This window comes from Carcharodon carcharias, chromosome 4, assembly GCF_017639515.1.
Source record: "Carcharodon carcharias isolate sCarCar2 chromosome 4, sCarCar2.pri, whole genome shotgun sequence".
NCBI classification, from domain to species: Eukaryota; Metazoa; Chordata; class Chondrichthyes; order Lamniformes; family Lamnidae; genus Carcharodon; species Carcharodon carcharias.
Window position 1 is genome coordinate 38,420,434 of NC_054470.1, and position 24,507 is coordinate 38,444,940.

At 43.3% G+C, this 24,507-nt stretch overlaps 1 protein-coding gene across 5 annotated transcripts in view; it reads right to left on the bottom strand.

Moving 5' to 3' along the window:
• LOC121277288 (dual specificity protein phosphatase CDC14A-like) overlaps nt 1-24,507 on the bottom strand; it is a 237,217-nt gene that overhangs the window by 135,067 nt on the left and 77,643 nt on the right. For all 5 annotated transcript variants that reach the window (XR_005942850.1, XM_041186563.1, XM_041186566.1 and 2 more), the window contains exons 4-5: nt 22,563-22,655; nt 647-723 (exon numbers count right to left, since the gene is read on the bottom strand). Coding sequence is in view for 4 of the 5 variants with exons in the window: in XM_041186563.1 (XP_041042497.1) it covers nt 647-723; nt 22,563-22,655 (170 nt within the window). In the remaining variant the exon portion in view is untranslated. The remainder of the gene's footprint in view (nt 1-646; nt 724-22,562; nt 22,656-24,507) is intronic.

Here is a 24,507-nt window from a genome sequence, read left to right on the forward strand (position 1 = left end):
GCACACATCAAGGTGGAAAGCCCAGCCACCGTTCTTAATTGGCTGCAAGTCTGCCCTCATTCCTTGAGTTAGCCAATTTGGCAAATATTACTGCTGGGTGATTGTTTCATACAGTGCAGGGCTGGGGTCCCCATTTGACCCTGACGTCAGGGTCTCGGCACAAAACCCAAAATCCTGCCTATGTCTCAGAGTCTAAAATACAGTTGTGACAATGGAAACAACAACTCTCATCAGAGAGAGCAGGATACTTTTTAGGAGGGTAAAAGTAGCCTGTTGAGAGACCCACCACAGATATCTTTGGCTGCAAGCAAACCAAATAGTATTTGTCCAGCAGTCATTAGTGAGCAGATCTCAGTGTCCTCCTTGCTTCTACACATCGCTTTCAGCTTTCAAAAAACCCAAGTAACAAAGGCTGGAATCAGATGGAGCTAATATCAGTGAATCATTGGAGGAAACCTCACCAGCTTTCCATCTCACTCTTTCCTTGGTATAACTTCAGTGTTAGCGAACAAACATGTCAGAGTTTAGCAATGCATACTGTTACACTTCCAAATTCCAGTTTTGAGATGATTTGATGCATTGTTCTGATTAAGCCTACAAGCTATTCAATAGCGCTGACAGGGAAGGACATTTTAAAAAGTGTTACCTAAAAGGTTGGTATGTGTTATTCCCCCCCACCAACAGTCTGTAGGTTTCCTCCGGAGACTTTTTCAAGTAAATTACCTGGAGGAAACAAGATTGAGAAAGTAAAGTTTTAAGAATCCTATTGCAGCACCTTAATAACAAGTTTTAATTATATTATACTGCTGTAGAAAAGGCTTGAATGTACACAATCCAAACACCGATTTCCTAGCATGCACAACAGAGCTTAGTATCTTCAAAATAAAAAAGATCAAAATTAGCACTCCTTCCAGAACTCCCAGGTAAAGCCATAGGGAAAACTCATGAATATCTTGACAGAATATAGCATGAAAAACAATCATGCAATGCTGTGTAAGTTTATCTATAGAATTGGGAATAATTCTGCATAGAAAGAGTCTCTTTCCAACCTATTCCACAAAGATTTCAATAAATAAAACTAGCCTTGGAGTTATGTCCTAACATCATTACATATGATCAGCCATGATTTTATTCTCTATGCATCAATTCTAGAGCTAATGTAAAAAATAAGTTAGCCAAAATAGTCTTTTAGGAACAAATACTGGGGTTAAGTATTCTTGCAGTCTGACTTGTTTTTCTTCTGTGGTGTGTCCTACTCTGCCAGATATGTTCTTCATCCCGCCTCAGGACCTAGCACAAAGGTTGACAGATCTTAAGAGTCCAGTGCACTAACAATCTATAGATTTAAATGAAAGCAAAAATACTCAACAGCACAAGTACTGCACATTTTTTCTTTTGATTATATTCTAGGCCAAAGCCTTCTCAAGTTGTTGAAGGGGAAGTTGATGCTAAAATAAAGAAATGTAAGTGAATGAGTTAAATTATGGTCTTATAGAAATGCAAGTGAAATATATAGATGTTTCCAACCAGGCACGAGTGCTTAATCTCAAATGTCGGTAATTCCCATGAGTGCTTAGTTCTGCCAATGCAACACAGAACGAAACAAAAATGATAATGATGATTAGTATAGGCTTCTTTTAAAAAAAAACGTTAGCTCCAATCACCCAATGTGAAAGACAGAAATTCACTGACAATGAAGTTAAGTATAACAAAACTTTTTTTCTACATTCTTTATTGTTTGTATTTATAAAGCATAAAAGAGATTTGCATTTATATAGTGTCTTTCATGACCACAATGTCTCAAGCGAAGCACTTCTGAAGTCTGGTTGCTGTTGTAATGGAGGAAACACAGCAGCCAATTTGCAAACAGCAAGCTCCCACAAATAGTAAGGTAATAATGCCCAGATAATCAATTCTTGTGTGTTGTTGATTGAGGGATAAAAATTGGATATGGGGTAACTCGTTGATCTTCTCTGAAATAGTACCACAAAATCTTTTATGTCAACCCAGGAGGGCTGAAGGGGCCTCAGTTCAGTGTTTCATCTGAAAGATGGCACCTCCTACAGTGCAGCACTCCCTCAGTAACTCTGTCTTTCTCTCCACAGATGCTGTCAGACCTGCTGAGTTTTTCCAGCATTTTTTTGTTATTGGCTCCCTCAGTACTGCCTTGATTTCAATAAATCCAGTGTTTGGTACATGGAGTCATGGGAATCATTGTCACTCTGAGTGGCTGTTTTGGATTTTACATTTTTAGTTGCTCTGGCACAAGCCATGAATGTTCAATACCAAACTTAATACTCCCTTTGCAGATGGAGTGATCAAGATTCTAACTTATCAAACGCTTGGCAAAGACTGCCACAAGAGAATTGGTCAGATGTAAAGTTGCTATAATCACAGCTCCCCAAATTAACCATTTCAGACCTGCAGTACAACCCACCCAAAATCACATGAAGCAAATCTTGGTGTTAACTAGACTCACCTGAGGGTAATTTATGGTATCTACACTTTTACCAATCAGTACATTGACTCTTCCAGTGCCAATATGTTTTCGAATAAAGACATTATTTATTCCCAGTGAAATTCCATTTGGGAGTCTCTACATTCTAAGCTCATCAAATCCTTTTTTTTTTCTTCTGTTTACTTTTGTAAGACATTATTTATGTTGCTGTATTCTAATTAAATTTTAGAGCAATGTGGCCTTCATTGGCCACATTGTGGCCAATATTTTTAGGAGATAATCCAACAAAAAAAAAAGTTATAAACCATTGCCATTTACTTTCTTCTTCAAGATGTGTTCTGCAATATTTTTGGAATGATATTCAGGAATGCGTCAGTATAGAGAGAACAATATAACTCATCAATAGCACACCAAACAAAGTTTTCAAGAAATAAATCCAGAAAATACTGGATAAACTCCGCAGGTCTGGCAACATCTGAAAAGAGAAACAGAGTTAATGCTTCAAGTCGAACATGACTTCTTTAAAATTTAGTTTTTATTTCAGATTTCCAGCATCTGCAGTATTTTACTTTTAATAAAGACTTTCAAGAGTTGGAGTGCACATTACACAGAGCAACATATTTATTAGTGCTACTTGGTTAGGTTTTGAGAACATAGTAGAGCTTTCTACACCCTATCCTGATTTCAATCCTTAATCCATTACTCATTTTAGCCAAACCAAGTGTATAACCTTCTACCAAACACCGAAATTATCTATTTTCACCTCCATACTGATCACTTCCATCATTATCGCAACCTCACCGACAACTGAAACCCTCAACCAAACCTTCAGATATCTCAGGACTTTAATCAGTTGATGACAAGTTCTGGAAAAATTGTTCTGCAAATGAAAACATCCAAGTTGACTGGTGTGAAATCATACCGAATCAAAGATACACAATTAAAAATTTCGCTTGGGTAGAACAGCAAATATACCTAACAAGATTGAAACTAGTAATAAAATAAAATAAGGGAGTTTAAGTCAACTAAATTCTTTTATAGTGTTGTATCTTAACTTTCAAATAATTACTTTAGGCACAAATATGTGATTGTCCTGTGGAAGGAGTGAGGTAAACACAAAAATTGGGAAGCAGAATGCTGCAAGTGCTGGAAATCTGAAATAAAAAAACAGAAAACACAAGAAATAATCAGGTTAGGCAGCATCTGTAGAGAGAAAAACAGATGACCTTTCTGGTGATGTATTTGCAGCATTTTCTGTTTTCATATAAAAATTGCCTGTTTGTAATGAGTATTTGGATTTGTAAAGGCTTAAGATAGTGAGTTCAGGACTATAATATGTTTGAACCCCTAACAACCATTCGGTCTTGTTTAAAGTAGTACTTTTTAAATGTGTGCTCAAGTATGTCTATGCATGTACTGTATACTTAATAAAAGTGTGCTATTTGATATTCAGTGTATAAGAACCCTATTAATTTGAGAAGTAAGTTATAAGGCTGAGTTTGGTGACATCACAACTGCAGGGAGGACACTTCCCACAAAGGCTGGGGACAGTGGGGGGGGGAATGCACATTACATCTGGCAGATGGCCTGCCTGCCACCCATCGTTACCAGCAGCTGGGGCAGTGTCAGTTGACCTGCTCACCAGTGGGCTAATTCAGGCCCATTAAGTGGGCAATTAATGTGGGGGAGGCTCATGCCAAGCAGCCAGCCCTGTGTGGGCTGGTGGTGGGTCCCTCCTTATCCAGCCCACCTAGGTATTACCCCCACCCAAGGTTCCCTTTCCCTTCGGGCCTCTCAAATCCCACAGCCTTCGTCAACCCCCCTTCCTGGCCTCCTAACATTGACAAAGTTTGGATCCATCATTGAATGCCTCTTCAAGCCCTGAGTGCAGTAACGGCAGTGGCCAGGGTGGCACTGCTGATACTTGAGAGCTGCCAATCTCAGATTGCTCAGCAGCTCCGAGGTGGGACTTCCTGTTCCTGAGGAGGGGAAATCCCACTGCCAGCCTATTCGTCCCGAGTGGGCAATCCCCTGACATTTTAGCTGGGGATGTGGGGGGTTGTTGTGGGGAGGGACCACAATGCCTCGTATAATTCAGCCCCTAGTTGCAGTGCCTGTGATATCTTATCGATAGCACAGATGTCACCAAACTCAACAGTTAGGAAAAGGCTAAAGGCTAAAACACAGGGTGTAATAGTGCAGGCCTAATGCTTTAGGTATTGATACAAGCATCCAAGTCTCAATCACATCCCCCTACCCCCCCACGCCCCACACCCCCATCCTCGTGACCCCTTTTCTCTGTGAATCATCTTGTACTTACTTGATTTGCTGAAATACATCATGCAATTCCACTCAATAGAAGTGGATGATAAGTTTTTGGTTTCAGACCCCAAAAATGGTTTAAAAAGGACGAAAAGCTGTTTTTCTTTGCAGAAGGTTTTTCCTGCACTTGTCATCAACTGATTAAAATTATGAGATATGTGAATCAGTACGCACTGCCATGTCTTTCACTGTAATGAATAAACTAGCCATTGCTTTAAAATCAGCCCTGGCTCAGGCACCCAGTGGGTCTTTAAATTAGACACCAGTCCAACAAATACCTTACACATTTTAAATCTCAGGTACTAATTAAACTACAAAATTCCTGCACTCCAGGAATAGAACCAAAATTACATTTAGTTCGCTAAAGAATTGGCCTCTTTATCTACAGGCAAGTGTTAGAATGACGTGAAACAAAGCTGCAATAAGAGGATCTCCTTTAACTGCCCTTTAAATCTCCTTTAACATGAAAGACAAAAAGTTAGCACACAGGTGCAGCAAGTAATTAAGGCGGCAAATGAAATTTTGGCCTGTATTGTTCAGGGGTTGGAGTTTAAAAGTAGGGAAGTCTTGTTACAACTGTACAGGGTGTTGGTGAGGCTGTCACCTGGAGTACGGTGTAGAGTTTTGGGCCCCGTATTTAAGAAAGGATATACTGGCACTGGAGGCAGTTCAAAAGAGATTCATTAGGCTGATCCATAAGCTGAAGGGGTTGACCTCTCAAGAACGCCTAAACAGGCTAGGTCTTGATTCATTAGAGTTTGGAAGAATGAGGGATGATCTTATTGAAACGTACAAGATTCTAAGGGGGCTTGACAGGGTAGATGTTGAGAAGATGTTTCGACTAGTGGGGGAATCTCAAACTAAAGGACAGTTACAGAATAAGGGGGCACTCAACTAAAACTGAGATGCAAGGGAATTTCTTCTCTGAGGGTGGTGACTATCTGGAGTTCTCTAGCCCAGAGAGTTGAGGAGGCTAAATCACTGAATGTACTTAAAGAAGGGTTAGATAGGTTTTTGAAATATCGGGGAGTTGAGGGCTATGAGGAATTGGCACAAAAGAATAGAGGCCTGGGGCAGATCAACCATGATCTTATTGAATGGCAGGGCCGAATGGTCTACTTCTGTTCCTATTTCTTATGTTCTTATGTCAACCCCCATAATAGAAAGTAGTTACTTTATGAAAGGCATACCTAAAATGTCACCTGGGCCGCATGTGCCGGTGGATATAGTGGGAGCTGACTGCACACCAACAGCTACCAATTGGCATCAGGAGTTAGTGAAATTATAAATAAGAATATCTTTCCTCCAACATCCAACACTGTCATAATTAGATTAGTTGTCTCTCCCTACTGTCAATCAACCATAGGTCAATGCTATGGGAGGTGCTTCCAGTAGAGAGATGGCGACAAGCGTGCAAGCATCGTAATGTGTGTCCTCAATAAAAGTTAAGTTTATCTGCACTAAACCCGCTCCTCCCTCAAACACTATATCATTCTTCCCTACTCAATCTCCCATTTAGTTACATTGAGTGCATCCCCTGCCCTTCCAATTTTGAGCATCTCCACATCTTCACTCTTGCTCCACCTTTAATGGTGGCTCCATTACTCAGCTTGTAAACCCTTTCATCTTGCCAACTGTCCCACATTCAACCACTGCTCAAGCTTCAGGCATCTCTCATAATAAATTTTCCATAACTTACTAAATACTGCATGAACACAACATCTTAAGAAAAAAAGACAGGTTTACTGTGTTATTTTTGTTAAGTAACTGGGTTCTGGCTTACAACTGTCTAGCAGCCTTTAGATTTGCAGATTGGCCAAGATGTTAAAGCTTTACTCTAGGCTAATCTGATTAAACAGCAGAGAATTTAGCAGGCGAACTTTTCCCAGTGTCCTGGCCAATACAACCAATGTCATTCAGAGAGGTTATCCGATTACCTGGCCAATTTATTGTTCCATAAAAGAGGTATTCGATTCGAAACATTAACTCTGTTTCTCTCTCCACAGATGCTGCCAGACCTGTTGAGCTTTTCCACCACTTTCTGTTTCCATTTCAGATCTCCAACATCCACAGTATTTTTGCTTTTATTCACTGGAATGTGCTGTGTGCAAACTGGCAGCAACATGTGTTACATTGCAGCCATAATTACACTTCAGAAGTACAGTAACTGTAAATCATTTTTGGATATTCTGAAGTTGTGAACGGTGCTAACAACTACAAGTTCTTTCATTATTTTAGAGAAAAAGGTGTACATCCCTGAGTGCATGTTACTCTCAGGACTTGTACTCTCAGATTGCTGCTTAAGTCTATCACTTTCTATTCAGAGTACAATGGAAGAACAATCATGCTAATATAGTCATGGCACATGGTAACTGGGCAGTCCCTTCATGATATAAAAAAATTCCATTGCTTTACAGACCCTTCCCAATTTTTTGTCCCAAAATGGAATCAGATCCAGCAAAACAATTTTGCAAACAGCTTCCATTCCAAATCATCACTGATCAGTACTGTTTAATTTCTCTTGTGGCTTAGTGTTTTTAACTGTTAAAATAGCTGTCTCAATCCCAATCTCGCTCCCCTCAAATAACCTAAGAAGTAGGAGTAGTAGGCAGTTTGGCCCTTCGAGCTTGTTGAGCCTTTCCACAAGATCGCAGCTGATACTCTTTTTGAGTAAACCTGTTTCCATCTGTTTCAGATGAAGTTATATTGTTTCATAGTTTGCCATTGTGAGATTTGAACTCTTGAGTCTTGGGGTTACAAACCCAGTACCATAACCACTTGGCTATTTAGGCCAAGCTTAGTTTGCCATTGTGAGATTTGTACTCTTGATCTTGGGGTTACAAACGCAGTTACATAACCACTTGGCTATTTAGGCCAAGCCAGATCGCAGCTGATGTTGCATCTCAGCTCCATCTTCCTTAATTTCCTTACTATCCAAAAGTCTACGGCCTCTGTTTTGAATATACTTAATAACTGAGCATCCACAGCTCCCAGGTAAAGAATTCCAAATATTCACAACCCTTTAAGTAAATAAATTTTTCCTCATCTCAGGCCTAAATGGTCAACCCCTTATTCTAGGAATAGGAATTCTAAGAACACAGAATGGGACCACAAGTGTGCCCCAGAATACAAATGAGCAGCACAAGATGATATCAGCTAGTATACCAATATAAACATATTTGCAAGAACCCCACTTATATTTTTGAAGTGTTTTTTCACAAGTTAAAACCTCAGGGCAGTGTCCTCAGCCCAACCATCTTCAGCTGCGTCATCAATGACCTTCCTTCCATCATAAGATCAGAAGTGGGGATGTTTGCTGATGATTCCACAATGTTCAGCACCATTCGTGACTCCTCAGATATTGAAGTAGTCCATGTCCAAATGCAGCAAAACCTGGACAATATCCAGGTTTGGGCTGACAAGTGAAAAGTAACATTCGCATCACACCAATGCCAGGCAATGACCACAGAATCTCACAGTGCAGAAGAGGCCCTTCGGCCCATCGAGTCTGCACCAACATGCAAGAAACATCTGACCTACCTACCTGATCCCATTTACCAGTACTTGGCCCATAGCCTTGAATGTTATGACATGCCAAGTGCTCATTCAGGTACTTTTTAAAGGATGTGAGGCAACTCGCCTCCACCACCCTCTCAGGCAGTGCATTCCAGACTGTCACCACCCTCTGGGTAAAAAGATTTTTCCTCACATCCCCCCTAAACCTCCTGCTCCTCACCTTGAACTTATGTCCCCTTTTGGCTGACCCTTCAACTAAGGGGAACAGCTGCTTCCTATCCACTCTGTCCATGCTCCTCATAATCTTGCACACCTCAATCAGGTTGCCCCTCAGTCTTCTCTGCGCCAACGAAAACAACCCAAGTTTATCCAACCTCTCTTCATATCTTAAATGTTACATCCCAGGCAACATCCTGGTGAACCTCCTCTGCACCCCTCCAGTACAATCATATCCTCCCTACAGTGTGGCGACCAGAGCCGCACACAGTACTCCAGCTGCGGCCTCACCAAGGTTCTATACGATTCCAACATGACCTCCCTACTTTTGTAATCTATGCCTCGATTGATAAAGGCAAGTGTCCCAAATGCCTTTTTCACCACCCCGCTAACTTCCCCCTTCGCCTTCAGAGATCTATGGGCACACATGCCAAGGTCCCTATGTTCCTCAGAACCTCCCAGTGTCATGCCATTCATTGAATACTTCCTTATCAAATTACTCCTTCCAAGGTGTATCACCTCACACTTTTCAGGGTTAAATTCCATCTGCCACTTATCTGCCCATCCCGTCTGTATCTTCCAGTAACCCAAGACACTCAAACTCACTGTTAACCACCCGGCCAATCTTTGTGACATCCGCAATACAGGGGAGGTGGTGACATAGTGGTATTGTCACTGGACTGGTAATCCAGAGACCCAGGGTAATGCTCTGGGAACCTGGGATCGAATCCCACCACGGCAGATGGTGAAATCTGAATGCAATAAAAAGTCTGATGACAACCATGAAACCATTGCCAACTGTTGTAAAAACCCAACTGGTTCACTAATGTCCTTTAGGGGAGGAAATCTGACATCCTTACCTGGATGTGTGACTCCAGACCTTAACTTCTTGACTCTTAAATGCCCTCTAAACAAGAGTAATTGGGGATGGGGAATAAATGCTGGCCCAGCCAGTGACACCCAGATCCCATGAACCAATTAAAAGAAAAGAACTAACCCTGAAAAGAAAAACATGGAGCGTTGTTAATTGATTAATTATTAAGGGGAGGTGGTGGCATAAAAAGAGAGAATCTAACCATCACCCCTTGATGTTCAATGGCATTACCATCAATGAATCCCCCCACCATCAACATCCTGGGGGTTACCATTGACCAGAAAATGAACTGGACTAGCCATATAAATACTGTGGCTACAAGAGCAGGTCAGAGGCTAGGAATTCTGTGCCACCTCCTGACTCCCCAAAGCCTGTCCATCATCTACAAGGCACAGGTCAGGAGTGTGATAGAATACTTTGCAATTGCCTAAATGAGTACAACTCCAACAACATTCAAGAAGCTTGACACCATCCAGGACAAAGCAGTCCACTTAATTGGTACCCCTTCCATACACATCCATTCCCTCCACCACCAGCAGTGTGTACCGTCTACAAGATACACTGCAGAAACTCACTAAGACTCCTTAGACAGCACCTTCAAAACCCACAACCACTAGCATCTGGAAGGGCAAGGGCAGCAGCATGGGAACACCACCACATGGTAGATTCCCTCCAAGCCACTCACCATCCCAACTTGAAACTATATCACCGTTCCTTCGGTGTCACTGGGTCAAAATCCTAGAACTCCATCCCAAACAGCACGGTGGGTGTACCTATACCATATCTGCAGCAGTTCAAGAAGGCAATCACCATCACTTTCTCAAGGGCAATTAGAGATGGGCACAAATGCTGGCTTAGCCAGCAATGCCAAAATCCCACAAATGAATAAAAAGTTACAACAATTCTTAGATGTCTTTATTCTCCGTTTACTCTTTGTACCACTGTTGTTTTAGAGGTTCGCAACTAATACACTCATAATTTCTAGTTTCTACACAGGAATGTAGTGGCTTTGCTGTCCATTCCATCAATCGTTACCCATGTTCTTCCTTGCCCACTTCTTGATCAATTAGACTCAACGGTTGCACACAATTTTCCTTGCAACTCTCAAATAACTAGTTTCTTGTCATAATCAGCCTCACATATTTTTAGTGCTAAGTTCAAAGATCCTCTCATCATTCATCTTGTCCAACTAATTGTCAACATTACCCTCCTTCCTATTTCATTTGCATATTATTCTGTCCCACATTTCATCTTAATCTTTTTCATATATATTCAAGTTATCTATTTTTTCACACTCATATTCCAACAATGAAAGCTTCCATCACAGTATTTTATCATTTGGCAATTTCCTACTGATTTGTCAAGCTGTCAGCAAACTCAATCGAGTAATCCAGATTCTAAATCGGCTGGTCCTGGACAAAACCTATATTTGAGCTAGCATTATAACTGAACTCTCTAATTAATTAAAGAGAAACAGCATATTCAACATTTGGAAAATTGCTATGATTGAATCATTTCTCCCTCCATCAGGTTTAATAACATTTATTTCTCAGTTTCAATTCAAAACGTTCTAGGCTACAGCAGGCACTATTTTTGGTTGGGATTCCATAGGTCTCACCAAAAGGTTACATTGAAACTTGAGTTTTAATCTGCTATGTGAAACTGGAAGCAGTACAACTAAGCCTGATTCTGCCTTCACCATAAAATCACACACATGCACCATCCAAGGATTACAAATCAGAAATGGCACAGAAACATTGTAATATCTTCATCATTTTCTATTTATTAAAATGAAGTCTGGACATTATTGAATAGGTATGTTTATTTAATTTCAATCAGAGCTATTCTGTGCTTTCAGGTGCTTCATTAATCCCATTATGTCCTTGTCATCCAAGGCAACTAGCTGCTATGTTGAAAATCGCATTAGCATGGTAGTAGCATTAAATTCACAAACTAGTTTGTTTTCAAATGCTAATTTCTTAGTAAACTATGCAGTAAGTGTGAATAATCAACTGCAAGACCTCAAGCAAATAATCTTTTATAAATTCTTTCACAGAATGTGGGTGTGGCTGGCTATGCCAGCAATCATTGCCCATCCCTAAATACCTTGAGAACCTGAGGGTCATATCCTGTTTAAACTAGAAGAAATGGTCTTTGAGTCAGAAATGGAAAAGTTGCCCAGTCTTTGCATTCAGCATAGGTGAACAAGAAATTAGTTTAAGCTTGGTGATCAATGTAAAGGCATTAATTAATGTTACTTTTCCTCTGCTTACATTGCAGGAATATGAAGAATTATTTGCAATACAGCTTAGCAATACAGCTTAAAACACATTAGAACTTAAATGTGCTGTGATCCTTGGCAAGGGCCTGGATTGTGGGTGAGATCTGGTTAGAGTCCAATAATGTTTTGTTTAAAGTAGACAAAGTTTGAGATTCAAGATGCTTACTAAGTGAAGGAAGCCACCAGATTTCACTGGTTTTGAACAAACAAAAATAAACTTTACTATTCAAAGTGAGAAAGATAAAACAATTTCCAATATCTATCTTATACTCTGATATACAGGCCAAGAGGTACATATGAATTAAAAGGCAAACTGTGGTTGAACGCGCCACATTACACAATAAATGACAGGTGTGATCAAAATGGATTCCATGGATTTCTCAACAACCCATCCAGACGTTAATCACACTGTGAGTCAACCAATCTCACTGAAACTCTATCTCACACGAGGGCTTCCATTCTTCACCTTCAAAGATCTCGCCTAGAGTTCTTTCCACAAGTTATTCCCACTCGGCAGCTTCAACAATAGCCCACCTCGCAGGGTTTCAATCCCGCCTTCCAAGATTATGTTCCGCTAGATTTCCAAGTACACTCAAGCATCAACTTACAAGCACAATTTCGTACCATACCAAGCAGAACACCACAGATCCAAAGGGATACCTTTGCCTCAACAGCCCACAGCACAGAGTCACCAACCTTCAGCTGCCTTCTTGGAACTTCAGGGCTTCTTCAGAGCTCACGTTACTTAAAGATTGCTCCCCGCAGCTTTTTCTTTAATTGGGGTCTGTTTCTCCTTTTCTTAACTCAACTGGGACCTGTTCCTGTCCCTTGTCTCTAATCCCTGCCTCTGGGACACTTCATGAGACCATCTCCCTGTTCCCCCTCCCTTGTCTCACTCCCTGGGACACCTACTTGACTTTGGCACTTTGCACCTGGTCCACTGACTGGGGTTTTCATGCTGTTCTTCCTTCTTCTCTAGGCGCAGGTGTGCAGGGCCTATTCTAGGCCCAAAAAATGTGAAATATCCCAAACTGCACTTGTGCAGCCTGTTCCCGGCCCATGCATGCGCCTGAGTTCCAAGGTTCATGGGAATTGGAGTTCCCAATCTTGCAGGTAAATTTGAGTTTCTTAACAACTTTAAGAACACTTAACTCAAGAATCTGCAAGGTAGAATGGGGAGGGGAAAAAAAAAGCCCTGAAGAGTGAAAAAAGTGTCAGGATTTTAACACCAACTGTGTTCACATGCAAGTTTCTCTGGCATTTGGGTGTCCAAGTGTTCCGACAGCACTAAAGAAGTCTGATTTATAATTCCTAAGCATTTTGTGCAAATGTATCTGTCATTACAATGGAGTAAAGGTAAACCAGTCAAACACAGGGAAAATGGATTTTAGAATCATAGAATGGTTACAGCACAGGAGGCCACCATTCAGTCCACCATGTTCATGCTGGCTCTCTGCAAGAGCAACTCAACTAGTTTTCTCACCGTAACCCTGCAAATGTTTTCTGTTCAGATAATTATCCAATTCTCTTTTGAAAGTCTCGATTACATCTGCCTCCACCACACTTGCAGGCAGTGCACTCCAGATCCTAACCATTTGCTGCGTGAAAATGGTTTCCTCATGTCACCATTGCTTCTTTGCCAATCACCTTAAACCAGTGTCCACTGGTTCTCTAACATTCCACCAATGGGAAGAGTTTCTCCCTAACTAGTTTGTCCAAGCCCCTCATGATTTTCAACACCTCAATCAAACCTCCTCTTAATCTCTTCTCTAAGGAAAACAGTCTCAGCTTCTCCAATGTATCTAAGTAACCGACGTTGCTCATCTCTGGAACCGTTATCATGAACCTTTTCTGCACCATTTCTAATGCCTTTGCATACTTTCTAATGCAGTTTCCAGAATTGGACACAATATTCCAGATGAGGCCAAAACAGTGTTTCATACAGGCTTGTTGTTACCTCCTTGCTTTTGCACTCTATGCCTTCATTTATAAACCCAGGATCCTGCACACTTTATTAACTGCTTTCTCAATAAGCCCTTCCACCTTCAATGACTTATGCAAATATACCACCAGGTCCCAATACCCTTGTACCCTCTTTAGAATTGTATCCTAATCATACAGTGCCTCACCTCATTCTTCCTATCAAAATGAATCACTTTACATTTCTTTGCATTAATTCTCATCTGCCACATGTCCAGCCATTCCACCAGCTTGTCTATGTCTTCCTAAAGTTTATCACTGTAGTGTAAAGGGTTAACAGATGGGATGTGCTGATATGTGACATGGGTGGTGGTACACTACTGACATCAATCAGTAATATCTTAGCCTCTCAAGGGGGAGGGTAGAACACTATACCTAGGAGCAATGTGCCTACTCTGTTACCTGTTTAAGATGTAGTGCTAATAAACAAGTGTTAAGCAGATACCAGAGTATATCTACAGTCTGTCTACTAATCAAGACCCATGCCTAGGGTGCAATCTGAGTGCAGTGGACATCCCTTCCTGATGTTCCTGAGCTTGCCTTTGCAGCTCCAGCAACTGAGGTATGACTGAGTACAGAGGCTCCTCATCCGACTCTGACTCAGCAGATTTCTTGCCTCCAGCAGTCCTCCAAATGCCAGAAACCTGGGAAGTCCCTGCTGCAGATCAGACAGTGTGACGTGCTCACCAGATTGTGACCCCGAGGATACTCTAGAACTAGGTCCCATCAAAGTGTCTCTCTGCACTGGTTGAGGATGTGGGTAAGTGCCGTGACGGGTCCTCAATTATGGTTTCAGCAGATTGGGGGTTAAGTCGAGGGCCTGGGTCATGGACTCCCTCAGCTGTTTTCAAGATGTGCTTGCGAAAGCAAGGAGAGATAATTAGTGTATGGCAGTGGCCTGTGAAACAGGACACACCACTCACAGCGTGGTTGTCTGACAGATGTTGCACTGCAGAACACTCACTTGGTTAAGCAGCGCCGACCTCATCATTCAGCACAGGAACGGTTCAGATTGTCGCAGGCCAGCTGGATGGCCCTGCTTTTAAAGCCTGTGAGGACCTTAATGTCAGGCATTCTTCCACCAGTCTGTGACCTCTCCCTTTTATTGTGTGCTAGCTTATCCTGCAGATGGAGAGTGTGTAAGCAGGATAACTGCCAGGCCAGAAGATAAGTATGCCTGGCATGTTTGGGTGGTGAGTTGTCCCATGGATGGGATGAGGACAATGAAGGTGTGCGTGAAAGAATGAATGGTGATCCCCCTTGAACTGGTAGTGAGTGAGATCTCTGTGGATGTGTGATGGGTTTGAGTGTGAGAGTTCAGAATGACTTACCCTGGTGGAAGAGAGATCATTCATCCTCTTTTGGCACTGGGTGACTGTCCACTTTTGCAGGGTGTTGGCACTGACCACCACTGCCATCACCTCCCTAGCCCCTCCTGCAGCCAGAACGGGGGTACAGGACATCACAATAGGCCTCCGCTGCATCCAAAAGGTGTTGCAGGGACACATCACTCAATCGGGGTCCTGCAATCTTCTTGGGGGGCCATGTCTTCTGAGCAGCAGTCCTGGGCTGAAAACACAGAGTGCACGTGGCTGCCTTTAAATATGGCAACCGGCATGAGGAAGTGGCGAGGTGATGGTGTGGCAGGCAAATGAGAGGCCGCCTGCCAGCGACCCGGTGTGTTTCCTGGGAATGCATGCTTAATGAAGCAGATATGATATGGCGTGAAAAGCCACCTTTATGGCCAGGGGGGTGGGAGTGTTAAAACGTTAATTTTCCTACCCGCTACTGCACTTAGTGCAAATCTGGGATGATTCCTCACTATGCTTTGGCAGCACCAGCATCCGTCTTTACCAATACTTCAGCTAAGCCTCTGCCACCATGTGTAAATCCCCTTTTTGGTCCCTGATCAGATACTTTCCCCTTTGCACCGCCCTTTTATCATTTAAATACCTACAAAAGACTTTTGGTTTCCCTTTTATGTTAGCTGCCAGCCTCTTCACATACTCTCTCTTTGCCTCTTTAATTCTTTTTTCAATCCTCTCTGAATTTTCTATATTCAGACTGCTTCTCAATTATATTATCTACTTGGCATCTGTCATATGCTCCTTTTGTCTGCTTCATCTTATTTTGGCTCTTTCATCATCCAGTGAGCTGGGGCTTTGTTTGGGCTATCTTTCCTCTTGTGGGAATGTGTCTTGAATTTACCCAAATTATCTTATCTTGTTCCATTATAGTTTTGCCTGCCAATCTTCGATTCCAATTTACCTAGGCTAGGTCCCAGTGAAGTTGGCCATCCCCGAAATAATTTACTCTGGATTGCTCGTCTTTTTCCACAAAATGAACCTTATGAAACAAAGATCACTGTCTTCTAAATATTCCCCTACTGTCACTTAATCCACTTGAACTACCTCATTCCACAGAAACTAGAAAGTGGCGGGGGGAGGGAAGGGTAAAACTCCAAGAAGTATGACTAATGGGAAACAAAGCAGCAGGTTAGTGTGTGGGGGGTGGATTCAACTTCATGGAAAATTATGAAAAAACTGAAAAGAAAGGAGAGCCCAGGAGAGGCTATTAAAGTCTCCAGAACACAAAATAGGACAGAGTGTTTGGAAAGGGCTAGGAATTTAACTTCAAGCACATCAGATAAAGGGGCGACAATGAGAAAGGGGATGGGAAATACAGGACTGAAGGTGTTGTATCTGAATGCACGCAGTATACGAAATAAGGTAAATGAGCTTGTGGCGCAGATTGAAATTGGCAGGTATGATGTGGTGGGCATCACGGAGACATGGCTGCAAGGGGATCAGGACTGGGAGCTAAATATCCAAGGATATACATCCTATCGAAGAGATAGGCAGGTTGGCACAGGGGGTGGGGTTGCTTCGTTAGTAAGAAATGAAATTAAATCGATAGCAAGAAATGACGTTGGGTCAGATGATGTAGAATCTGTGTGGGTAGAGTTGAGGAACCGCAAAGGTAAAAAAACCATAATGGGAGTTATGTACAAGCCTCCGAACAGTAGTCAGGATACACCAGGAGATGGAAAAGGCGTGTAAGAAAGACAAGGTTACAGTGATCATTGGGGGATTTCAATATGCAGGTAGACTGGGAAAATCAGGTTGGTAGTGGATCCCAAGAAAAGGAATTTGTAGAATGTCTATGAGATGGCTTTTTGGAGCAGCTTGTGGTGGAGCCCACTAGGGAACAGGCAATTCTAGATTTAGTGATGTGTAATGAGGCAGATTTGATAAAGGAGCTTAAGGTGAAGGAACCCTTAGGAGGAAGTGACCATAATATGATAGAATTTACCCTGCGATTTGAGAGGAAAAAGCTGGAATCAGATGTAACGGTATTACAGTTGAACAAAGGCAACTACAGAGGAATGAGGGAGGAGCTGGCCAGAATTGACTGGGAAATGCGCCTAGCAGGAAAGACAGTAGAACAGCAATGGCAGGAGTTTCTGGGAGTAATTTGGGAGACACAGCAAAATTTCCTCCCTAGGAAGAAGAAGCATACTAAAGGGAGGACGAGGCAACCATGGCTGACAAGGGAAGTCAGGGACTGCATAAAAGCTAAAGAGAAAGTACACAATGTGGCGAAGAGCAGTGGGAAACCAGGGGATTGGGAAGCCTACAAAGACCAACAGAGAACAACTAAAAAACAAATAAAGAGGGAGAAGATTAAATATGAGGTAAACTAGCCAGTAATATAAAAGAAGATTGCAAGAGTCTTTTTAGATATATAAAGGGTAAGAGAGAGGCAGAAGAGGACATTGGGCTGCTGGAAAATTACGCTGGAGTAGTAGTATTGGGGAACAAAGAAACGGCAGAGGAACTGAATAGGTACTTTGCGTCAGTCTTCACAGTGGAAGACACGAATAACATCCCCAATGTTCAAGAGAGTTGGGGGGCAGAGTTGAGCATGGTGGCCATTAACAAGGAGAAGGTGCTAGGAAAACGGAAAGGTCTGAAGGTGGATAAATCACCTGGACCAGATGGATTACACCACAGAGTTCTGAAGGAGATAGCTGAAGAGATAGTGGAGGCGTTAAATGGTGATCTTTCAGGAATCACTGGAGTTAGAGAGGGTCCCAGAGGACTGGAAAATCGCTAATGTAACCCCCCTGTTTAAGAAGGGAGTGAGGCAAAAGATGGGAAATTACAGGCCAATAAGCCTGACCTCAGTCGTTGGTACGATTTTAGAGTCCATTATTAAGGATGAGATTTCAGAATACTTGGAAGTGCATGGTAAAATCGGGCAAAGTCAGCATGGTTTCATCAAGGGGAGGTCATGCCTGACAAATCTATTAGAATTCTTTGAGGAGGTAATGAGTAGGTTAGACAAAGGAGAGCCATTGGATGTTATCTACTTGGACTTCCAAAAGGTCTTCGACAAGGTGCCACACAGGAGGCTGCTCAGTAAGATAAGAGCCCATGGTGTTAGAGCCAAGGTACTAGCATGGATAGAAGATTGGCTGTCTGGCAGGAGGCAGAGAGTGGGGATAAGGGGGTCCTTCTCAGGATGGCAGCCGGTGACTAGTGGAGTTCCGCAGGGGTTAATGTTGGGACCACAACTTTTCACTTTATACATTAATGATCTAGATGAAGGAACTGAGGGCATTCTGGCTAAGTTTGCAGATGATACAAAGATAGGTGGAGGGACAGGTATTAATAAGGAGGCAGTGAGGCTGCAGAAGATTGGGACAGGTTAGGAGAATGGGCAAAGAAGTGGCAGATGGAATACAATGTGGGGAAATGTGAGATCATGCACTTTGGTAGGAAGAATAGAGGCATAGACTATTTTCTAAATGGGGAGAGAATTCAGAAATCTGGAGTGCAAAGGGACTTGGGAGTCCTAGTTCAGGATTCTCTTAAGGTTAACTTGCAGGTTGAGTCGGTAGTTACGAAGGCAAATGCAATGTTGGCATTTATTTCGGGAGGACTAGAATATAAAAGCAGGGATGTGCTGCTGAGGCTTTATAAGGCTCTGGACAGACCACATTTAGAATATTGAGAGCAATTTTGGGCCCCATATCTCAGGAAGGATGTTCTGGCCCTGGAGAGGGTCCAAAGGAGGTTCACGAGAACGATCCCAGGAATGAAAGGCTTAACTTATGAGGAACGTTTGAGGACTCTGGGTCTATACTTGATGGAGTTTAGAATGATGAGGGGGGATCTGATTGAAACTTACAGAATACTGAAAGGCCTGGATAGAGTGGATGTGGGGAAGATGTTTCCATTAGTAGGAGAGACTAGGACCCGAGGGCACAGCCTCAGAGTAAAGGGAAGACCTTTTAGAACAGAGATGAGAAGAAACTTCTTTAGCCAGAGAGTGGTGAATCTATGGAATTCATTGCCACAGAAGGCGGTGGAGGCCAGGTCATTGAGTGTATTTAAGACCGAGATAGATAGGTTCTTGATTGGTAAGGAGATCAAAGGTTACGGGGCGAAGGTGGGAGAATGGGGTTGAGAAACTTATCAGCCATGATTGAATGGCGGAGCAGACTCGATGGGCCGAATGGCCTAATTGCTGCTCCTATGTCTTATGGTCTTATAATCAGATCCTCCTCCTTCATTGGACTAGAAACATACCAGTGCAGAATTTTTTTCTGAATATAAGTTATAAACCCTAACCCCTCTCTGTCCTTTACACTATTACTACCAGAGTCTTTATTAGGATAATTTAAGTTCTCCTATAACTATCTGTAGTTTTTGCACCTCCCTATAAATTCCTTGCAAATCTGTTCCTCCATATCTTTCCTACTAGACGGTGACCTACAAAATACATCCAGTAGTGTAATTATATCTCTATTGTTTCTTACCTATAACCATGTAAGTTCTGTCCTTTACCTCTCTAGGACATTTCTCATCCAGCACTGTCATGTTTGCATTAATCATTACTGTCACACCTCCTCCTTTCTTTCCTACCTTATCTTTGCTGCACACCTTGTATCCAGGAATATTTAGTATCTAGCCCTGTCCTTCTTTGAGCCAGGTCTCCGTTATTACCACACATCATATTCCCATGTGGCTACCTGCTCTTGCAGCTCACCAATCTTATTTACCACAGAGCATTCACATACATGCATAGTAACCTAATTCAGACCTACTTCATTCCCTCTTATTCTGACCCCATTCAATACCTTGCTATTTTCTACTCTAGATCTATCTGTCTTTCCCATTTCTCTGTGCACCTTGTTTTTCCTCTCTAATACTTCCTAGTCATCTTACCGTTGCCAAGTTAATTTAAACCTTCCCAATAGCACAAACAAACTGCCCTGGAAGGAATTGGCCCAGACCCTGTTCAGGTGCAACCCATCCAGCCAAGATATGACCCATCGCACCCAGAACCAGTCCCAGGAATCTAAAGCCCTCCATCTTACACCTTCATTCCAACCAAGTGTTCATCAGCTTTATCCTCCTATTTCTATTCTCACCGCTCCACCCTACACCACCTCACACCCCAGCCTGCCTCACACCGCTCCGCCCTGCACCACCTCACACCCCGGCCTGCCTCACACCGCTCCGCCCTGCACCACCTCACACCCCGGCCTGCCTCACACCGCTCCGCCCTGCACCACCTCACACCCCGGCCTGCCTCACACCGCTCCGCCCTGTACCACTTCACACCCCGGCCTACCTCACATCGCTCCGCCCTGCACCACCTCACACCCCGGCCTGCCTCACACCGCTCCGCCCTGTACCACCTCACACCCCGGCCTGCCTCACATCGCTCCGCCCTGCACCACCTCACACCCCGGCCTGCCTAACACCGCTCCGCCCTGCACCACCTCACACCCCGGCCTGCCTAACACCGCTCCGCCCTGTACCACCTCACACCCTGGCCTGCCTCACACCGCTCCGCCCTGCACCACCTCACACCCCAGCCTGCCTCACGACGCTCCAACCCACCCCGGACTACTTGATCCTGCTCCACTCCGCAACCCCCCCTTGCCTCACACCGCTCTGCTCCACTCTGCCCCCACCGCCTGCCTCACACCGCTCTGCTCCACTCCGCACCCCCCCCTTGCTTCACACCACTCTGCACCCACCGCCTGCCTCATGCCGCTCTGCTCCACTCTGCACCCTCCCTTGCTTCACACCACTCTGCACCTACCGCCTGCCTCATGCCGCTCTGCTCCACTCTGCACCCCCCCTTGCCTCATGCCGCTCTGCTCCACTCTGCCCCCCGGCCTGCCTCACGTCACTCTGCTCCACTCTGCCCCCCGGCCTGCCTCACGTCATTCTGCTCCACTCTGCCCCCCGGCCTGCCTCACGTCACTCTGCTCCACTCTGCCCCCCGGCCTGCCTCACGTCACTCTGCTCCACTCTGACCCCCGGCCTGCCTCACGTCACTCTGCTCCACTCCCCCATTCACCTGCCTCACGTCACTCTGCTCCACTCTGCCCCCCCGGCCTGCCTCACGTCACTCTGCTCCACTCTGCCCCACCCCCGGCCTGCTTCACGCCGCGCTGCTCCACTCTGCACCCCCCGGCCTGCCTCACGCCACTCTGCCCCCCGGCATGGCCTCACGTCACTCTGCTCCACTCCCCCATTCACCTGCCTCACGTCACTCTGCTCCACTCTGCCCCCCGACCTGCCTCACGCCGCTCTGCTCCACTCCCCCATCCACCGGCCTCACGCCGCTCTGCTCTGTCGAAGGGTCATGAGGACTCGAAACGTCAACTTTTTTCTTCTCCGCTGATGCTGCCAGACCTGCTGAGTTTTTCCAGGTAATTCTGTTTTTGTTGTAGTTAAATGTAGAACCAATACTCTAATACAAATATACACAAGTAATCTGAGTGATCACAACGCAAAAACTGAAAAGATTAAAAAAGAAATTCTGCATCCCTAAGCTTAATTTCCTTGCCATATGCATTCTTCTTCCATTCTCTACTTGTGTTTTTCTAGTTTTCCTCTCCATTACCTAATTTCCCTGTCAACAGTCCAAGTCTATAAACTGGCTATACATGTGGCTAATAGCCTGCAAGCATAGAATTCACGGACTGAAATGTGAACTCAGGCCAAATTTAGAACCAAAGTTCCCAACTGCTTAAAGGGGTGAGGGTGGGGTGGTCCATGTTGTTCAGTGAACCACTGCTATTTTGCAACATAACAAACTGATATTAGCATAAGCATTAGTGTTTTCTGGGACAATAAGGAGCCCAGGATCTCTGGTCCAGAGAGAGAGAGAAAAAAAAACATTTCTTGGGACTTCAAGCAGATCATTTGACAGGGTTATGTTTCTCCCAAGTTACGGAGAAGAAGAGTTCACATTCAGACAACTTGAAGATATGAGCGTTCAGTAAAGGTTGTTCAGATTCCAATACCAATTTTGCTGAAGGGGAAGCTGGGGGGCCATAACAGTTGGCAAGCCATCAAGGCTATAATTCAAGAGTAGGCATTTGTCTCTCTACATTTGCTAGCCCTTCTTTTAAACTTATTTTTGAGCAAATAAAAAAATTTTGACATGCACCTTTTAAAGTTACATTTCTATATTTGTACATTGCAGAATATCAATATAATAAATGTCAGTATCTCAACAATATATCAATATCTCAACAACTTCAACACCTGAAACCACAAGCAAATTCACAAAAAGTAACCCGTATTTGGTCAGATATATTTGTAAGCTGTTGCATGTTCAGTCCCCAAAACATAATCAAGGCACTCCAGTCCTTTTCAGGCTTGTACATGAAAGAAGAAACCTATTAGTTTTCCTCCCTCTTTCACATCAGAGAAGCTAATTTATATGTAACATCTCTTTACGTTGAATTAGTAGTTATGCTCAGTAGTATTGAGCTGATTGAGTTAATGTAATGATTGAACATCTGCTCAAACGATGATCTGTATGAACATTCCACAGTCTTCTCGGAGATGACTATACATTTAAAAGAATCACATAACACTTACCGAAAAGGACCCAATAAGGACAGCTGCATTTGCCTGTTTCTTCTGATCACAACCTGTATAGTGAACTATTTTCTTCCTTCCCATGGTAAATGACTACAACAAAAACAAAATGATCACATTGCAACTAAAGTTGGATGTATCAAAATAAATGGTGTTTGGAACACATTGCTTCATATTCACAATGCACTTTACAATTTTGCTGAAAACAAACTTGCCTTCTCTGAAACAATCTAATCTAACTCATCGATTTCCCATGGTGTTGCACAAAGCAATTCAGTGCACTAGTGAAGCAGGACTAGGTGGTGCGGGATAATTGGACCTGTTTGAAATAGATGTTATCCCCAGTGTCCTGGCCAATATTTATCCCTCAATCAACATTGTAAAAACAGATTGTCTGGTCATTGTCACATTGCTATTTGTCAGTTTGCTGTGCACATATTGGCTGCTGCAATTCTCACATTACAACAGTGACTACACATCAAAAGTACTTCATTGGCTGTAGCTGTGAAAAACACTATAGAAATGTAGGTCTTCCTTTTTTCTTTCCTTTCAGAGTGTGTAATGCAGTCCCCATGTTAAAGTCATACATAAATGATGGAAATGCTCGTCAGGTCCGGCAGCATCTGTGCAAAGAGTAACAGGGTTAACATTTCAGATCATGACCTTGTAACCTGAAGTGTTGCCAGACCTGCTGAGTATTTCTAGCATTTTCTGTTTTTATTTCAGATTTCCAGCATCTGCAATAGTTTGCTTTTGAGTTAAAGTCATACATTCCCTCCCATGGCTACTGCATGATAAATTTGTATACCTACATTTGCATCACCAGAATGTACCTCTCTCATTTAAGAGGCACAAGCTGGTTTTAAGTAATGCTAGCCTCCCAATTCTGCAGACTCCTTGCTCAAACATGCAGCCACTCATCTACACGTGCTGCCGGCATCGGAACCAACTGGGGGCAGGTTAATCACGCGTCGCAATCCTCATGCCTGTTTTTGGGTCTAAGAACTTTGCAGCCTCTATACTTTTATATTCACTTTGCAACTGGACTGTGCACTTATTAAGGTGAATATTATCAGTATGGTGAACAGACAGCTTTAGAAAGGGTCGGATGCAAGGTTTGCTTTCCTGAAAAAAAAAAAGAATCTGAGTTAAGGATCACTGCTGGGTGGTACTGAAATTAGCCCTGTATCAAGTTAATCTATACTTGACTTTAGGATGACTGACACTAATGCCAGACATCCTCTCATCTCTGAATGAGGCTGCCAATTAATCTGCACTAGCATAAATTTGAACTGTGTATTGTCAAACCAACACCTACTTGAATATTATTGAAAAGAGAGACATGTTGCTAAAGCGTTTCACAGAATCTCAGAATCTTTACAGTGCAGGAGGCCATTCGGCCCATCAAGCATGCACTAGCTTGCTGAAAGACCATTCGACATAATCCCACTCCTGTGCAAGGTTACAGGGACAAAGCACATTCTCTCTTTTCAGGCAGCAATCAAATTCCCTTTTGAATACCTCGATTAAACCTGCCTCCACCACCCTTTCAGAAAATTCGTTCCAGACTCCAGCCATCCTCTGGGTAAAAAAATTTTCCTCATCATTTCTACTCATTTTGCCCATTATTTTGAATCTGTGCCCTCTAGTTCTTGATGTACTCGAGTGGGGACAGTTTCTCACTACTTACCCTGTCCATACCCATCAGGATCTTCAATACCTCTATCAAATCTCCTCTCAGCCTTCTTTTCTCTAAGGAAAACAGACCCAACCTTCCAATCTATACTCATTGCAACAGTTGTTTATCCCTGGAACCATTCTTGTGAATCTCCTCTGTACTCTGTCCAATGCCTTCACGTTCCTCCTCAAGGATGGTGCCCAGAACTGGACGCAGTACTCCAGATGAGGCTTAACTAGTGTCTTATACAAGTTTAATATGACCTCC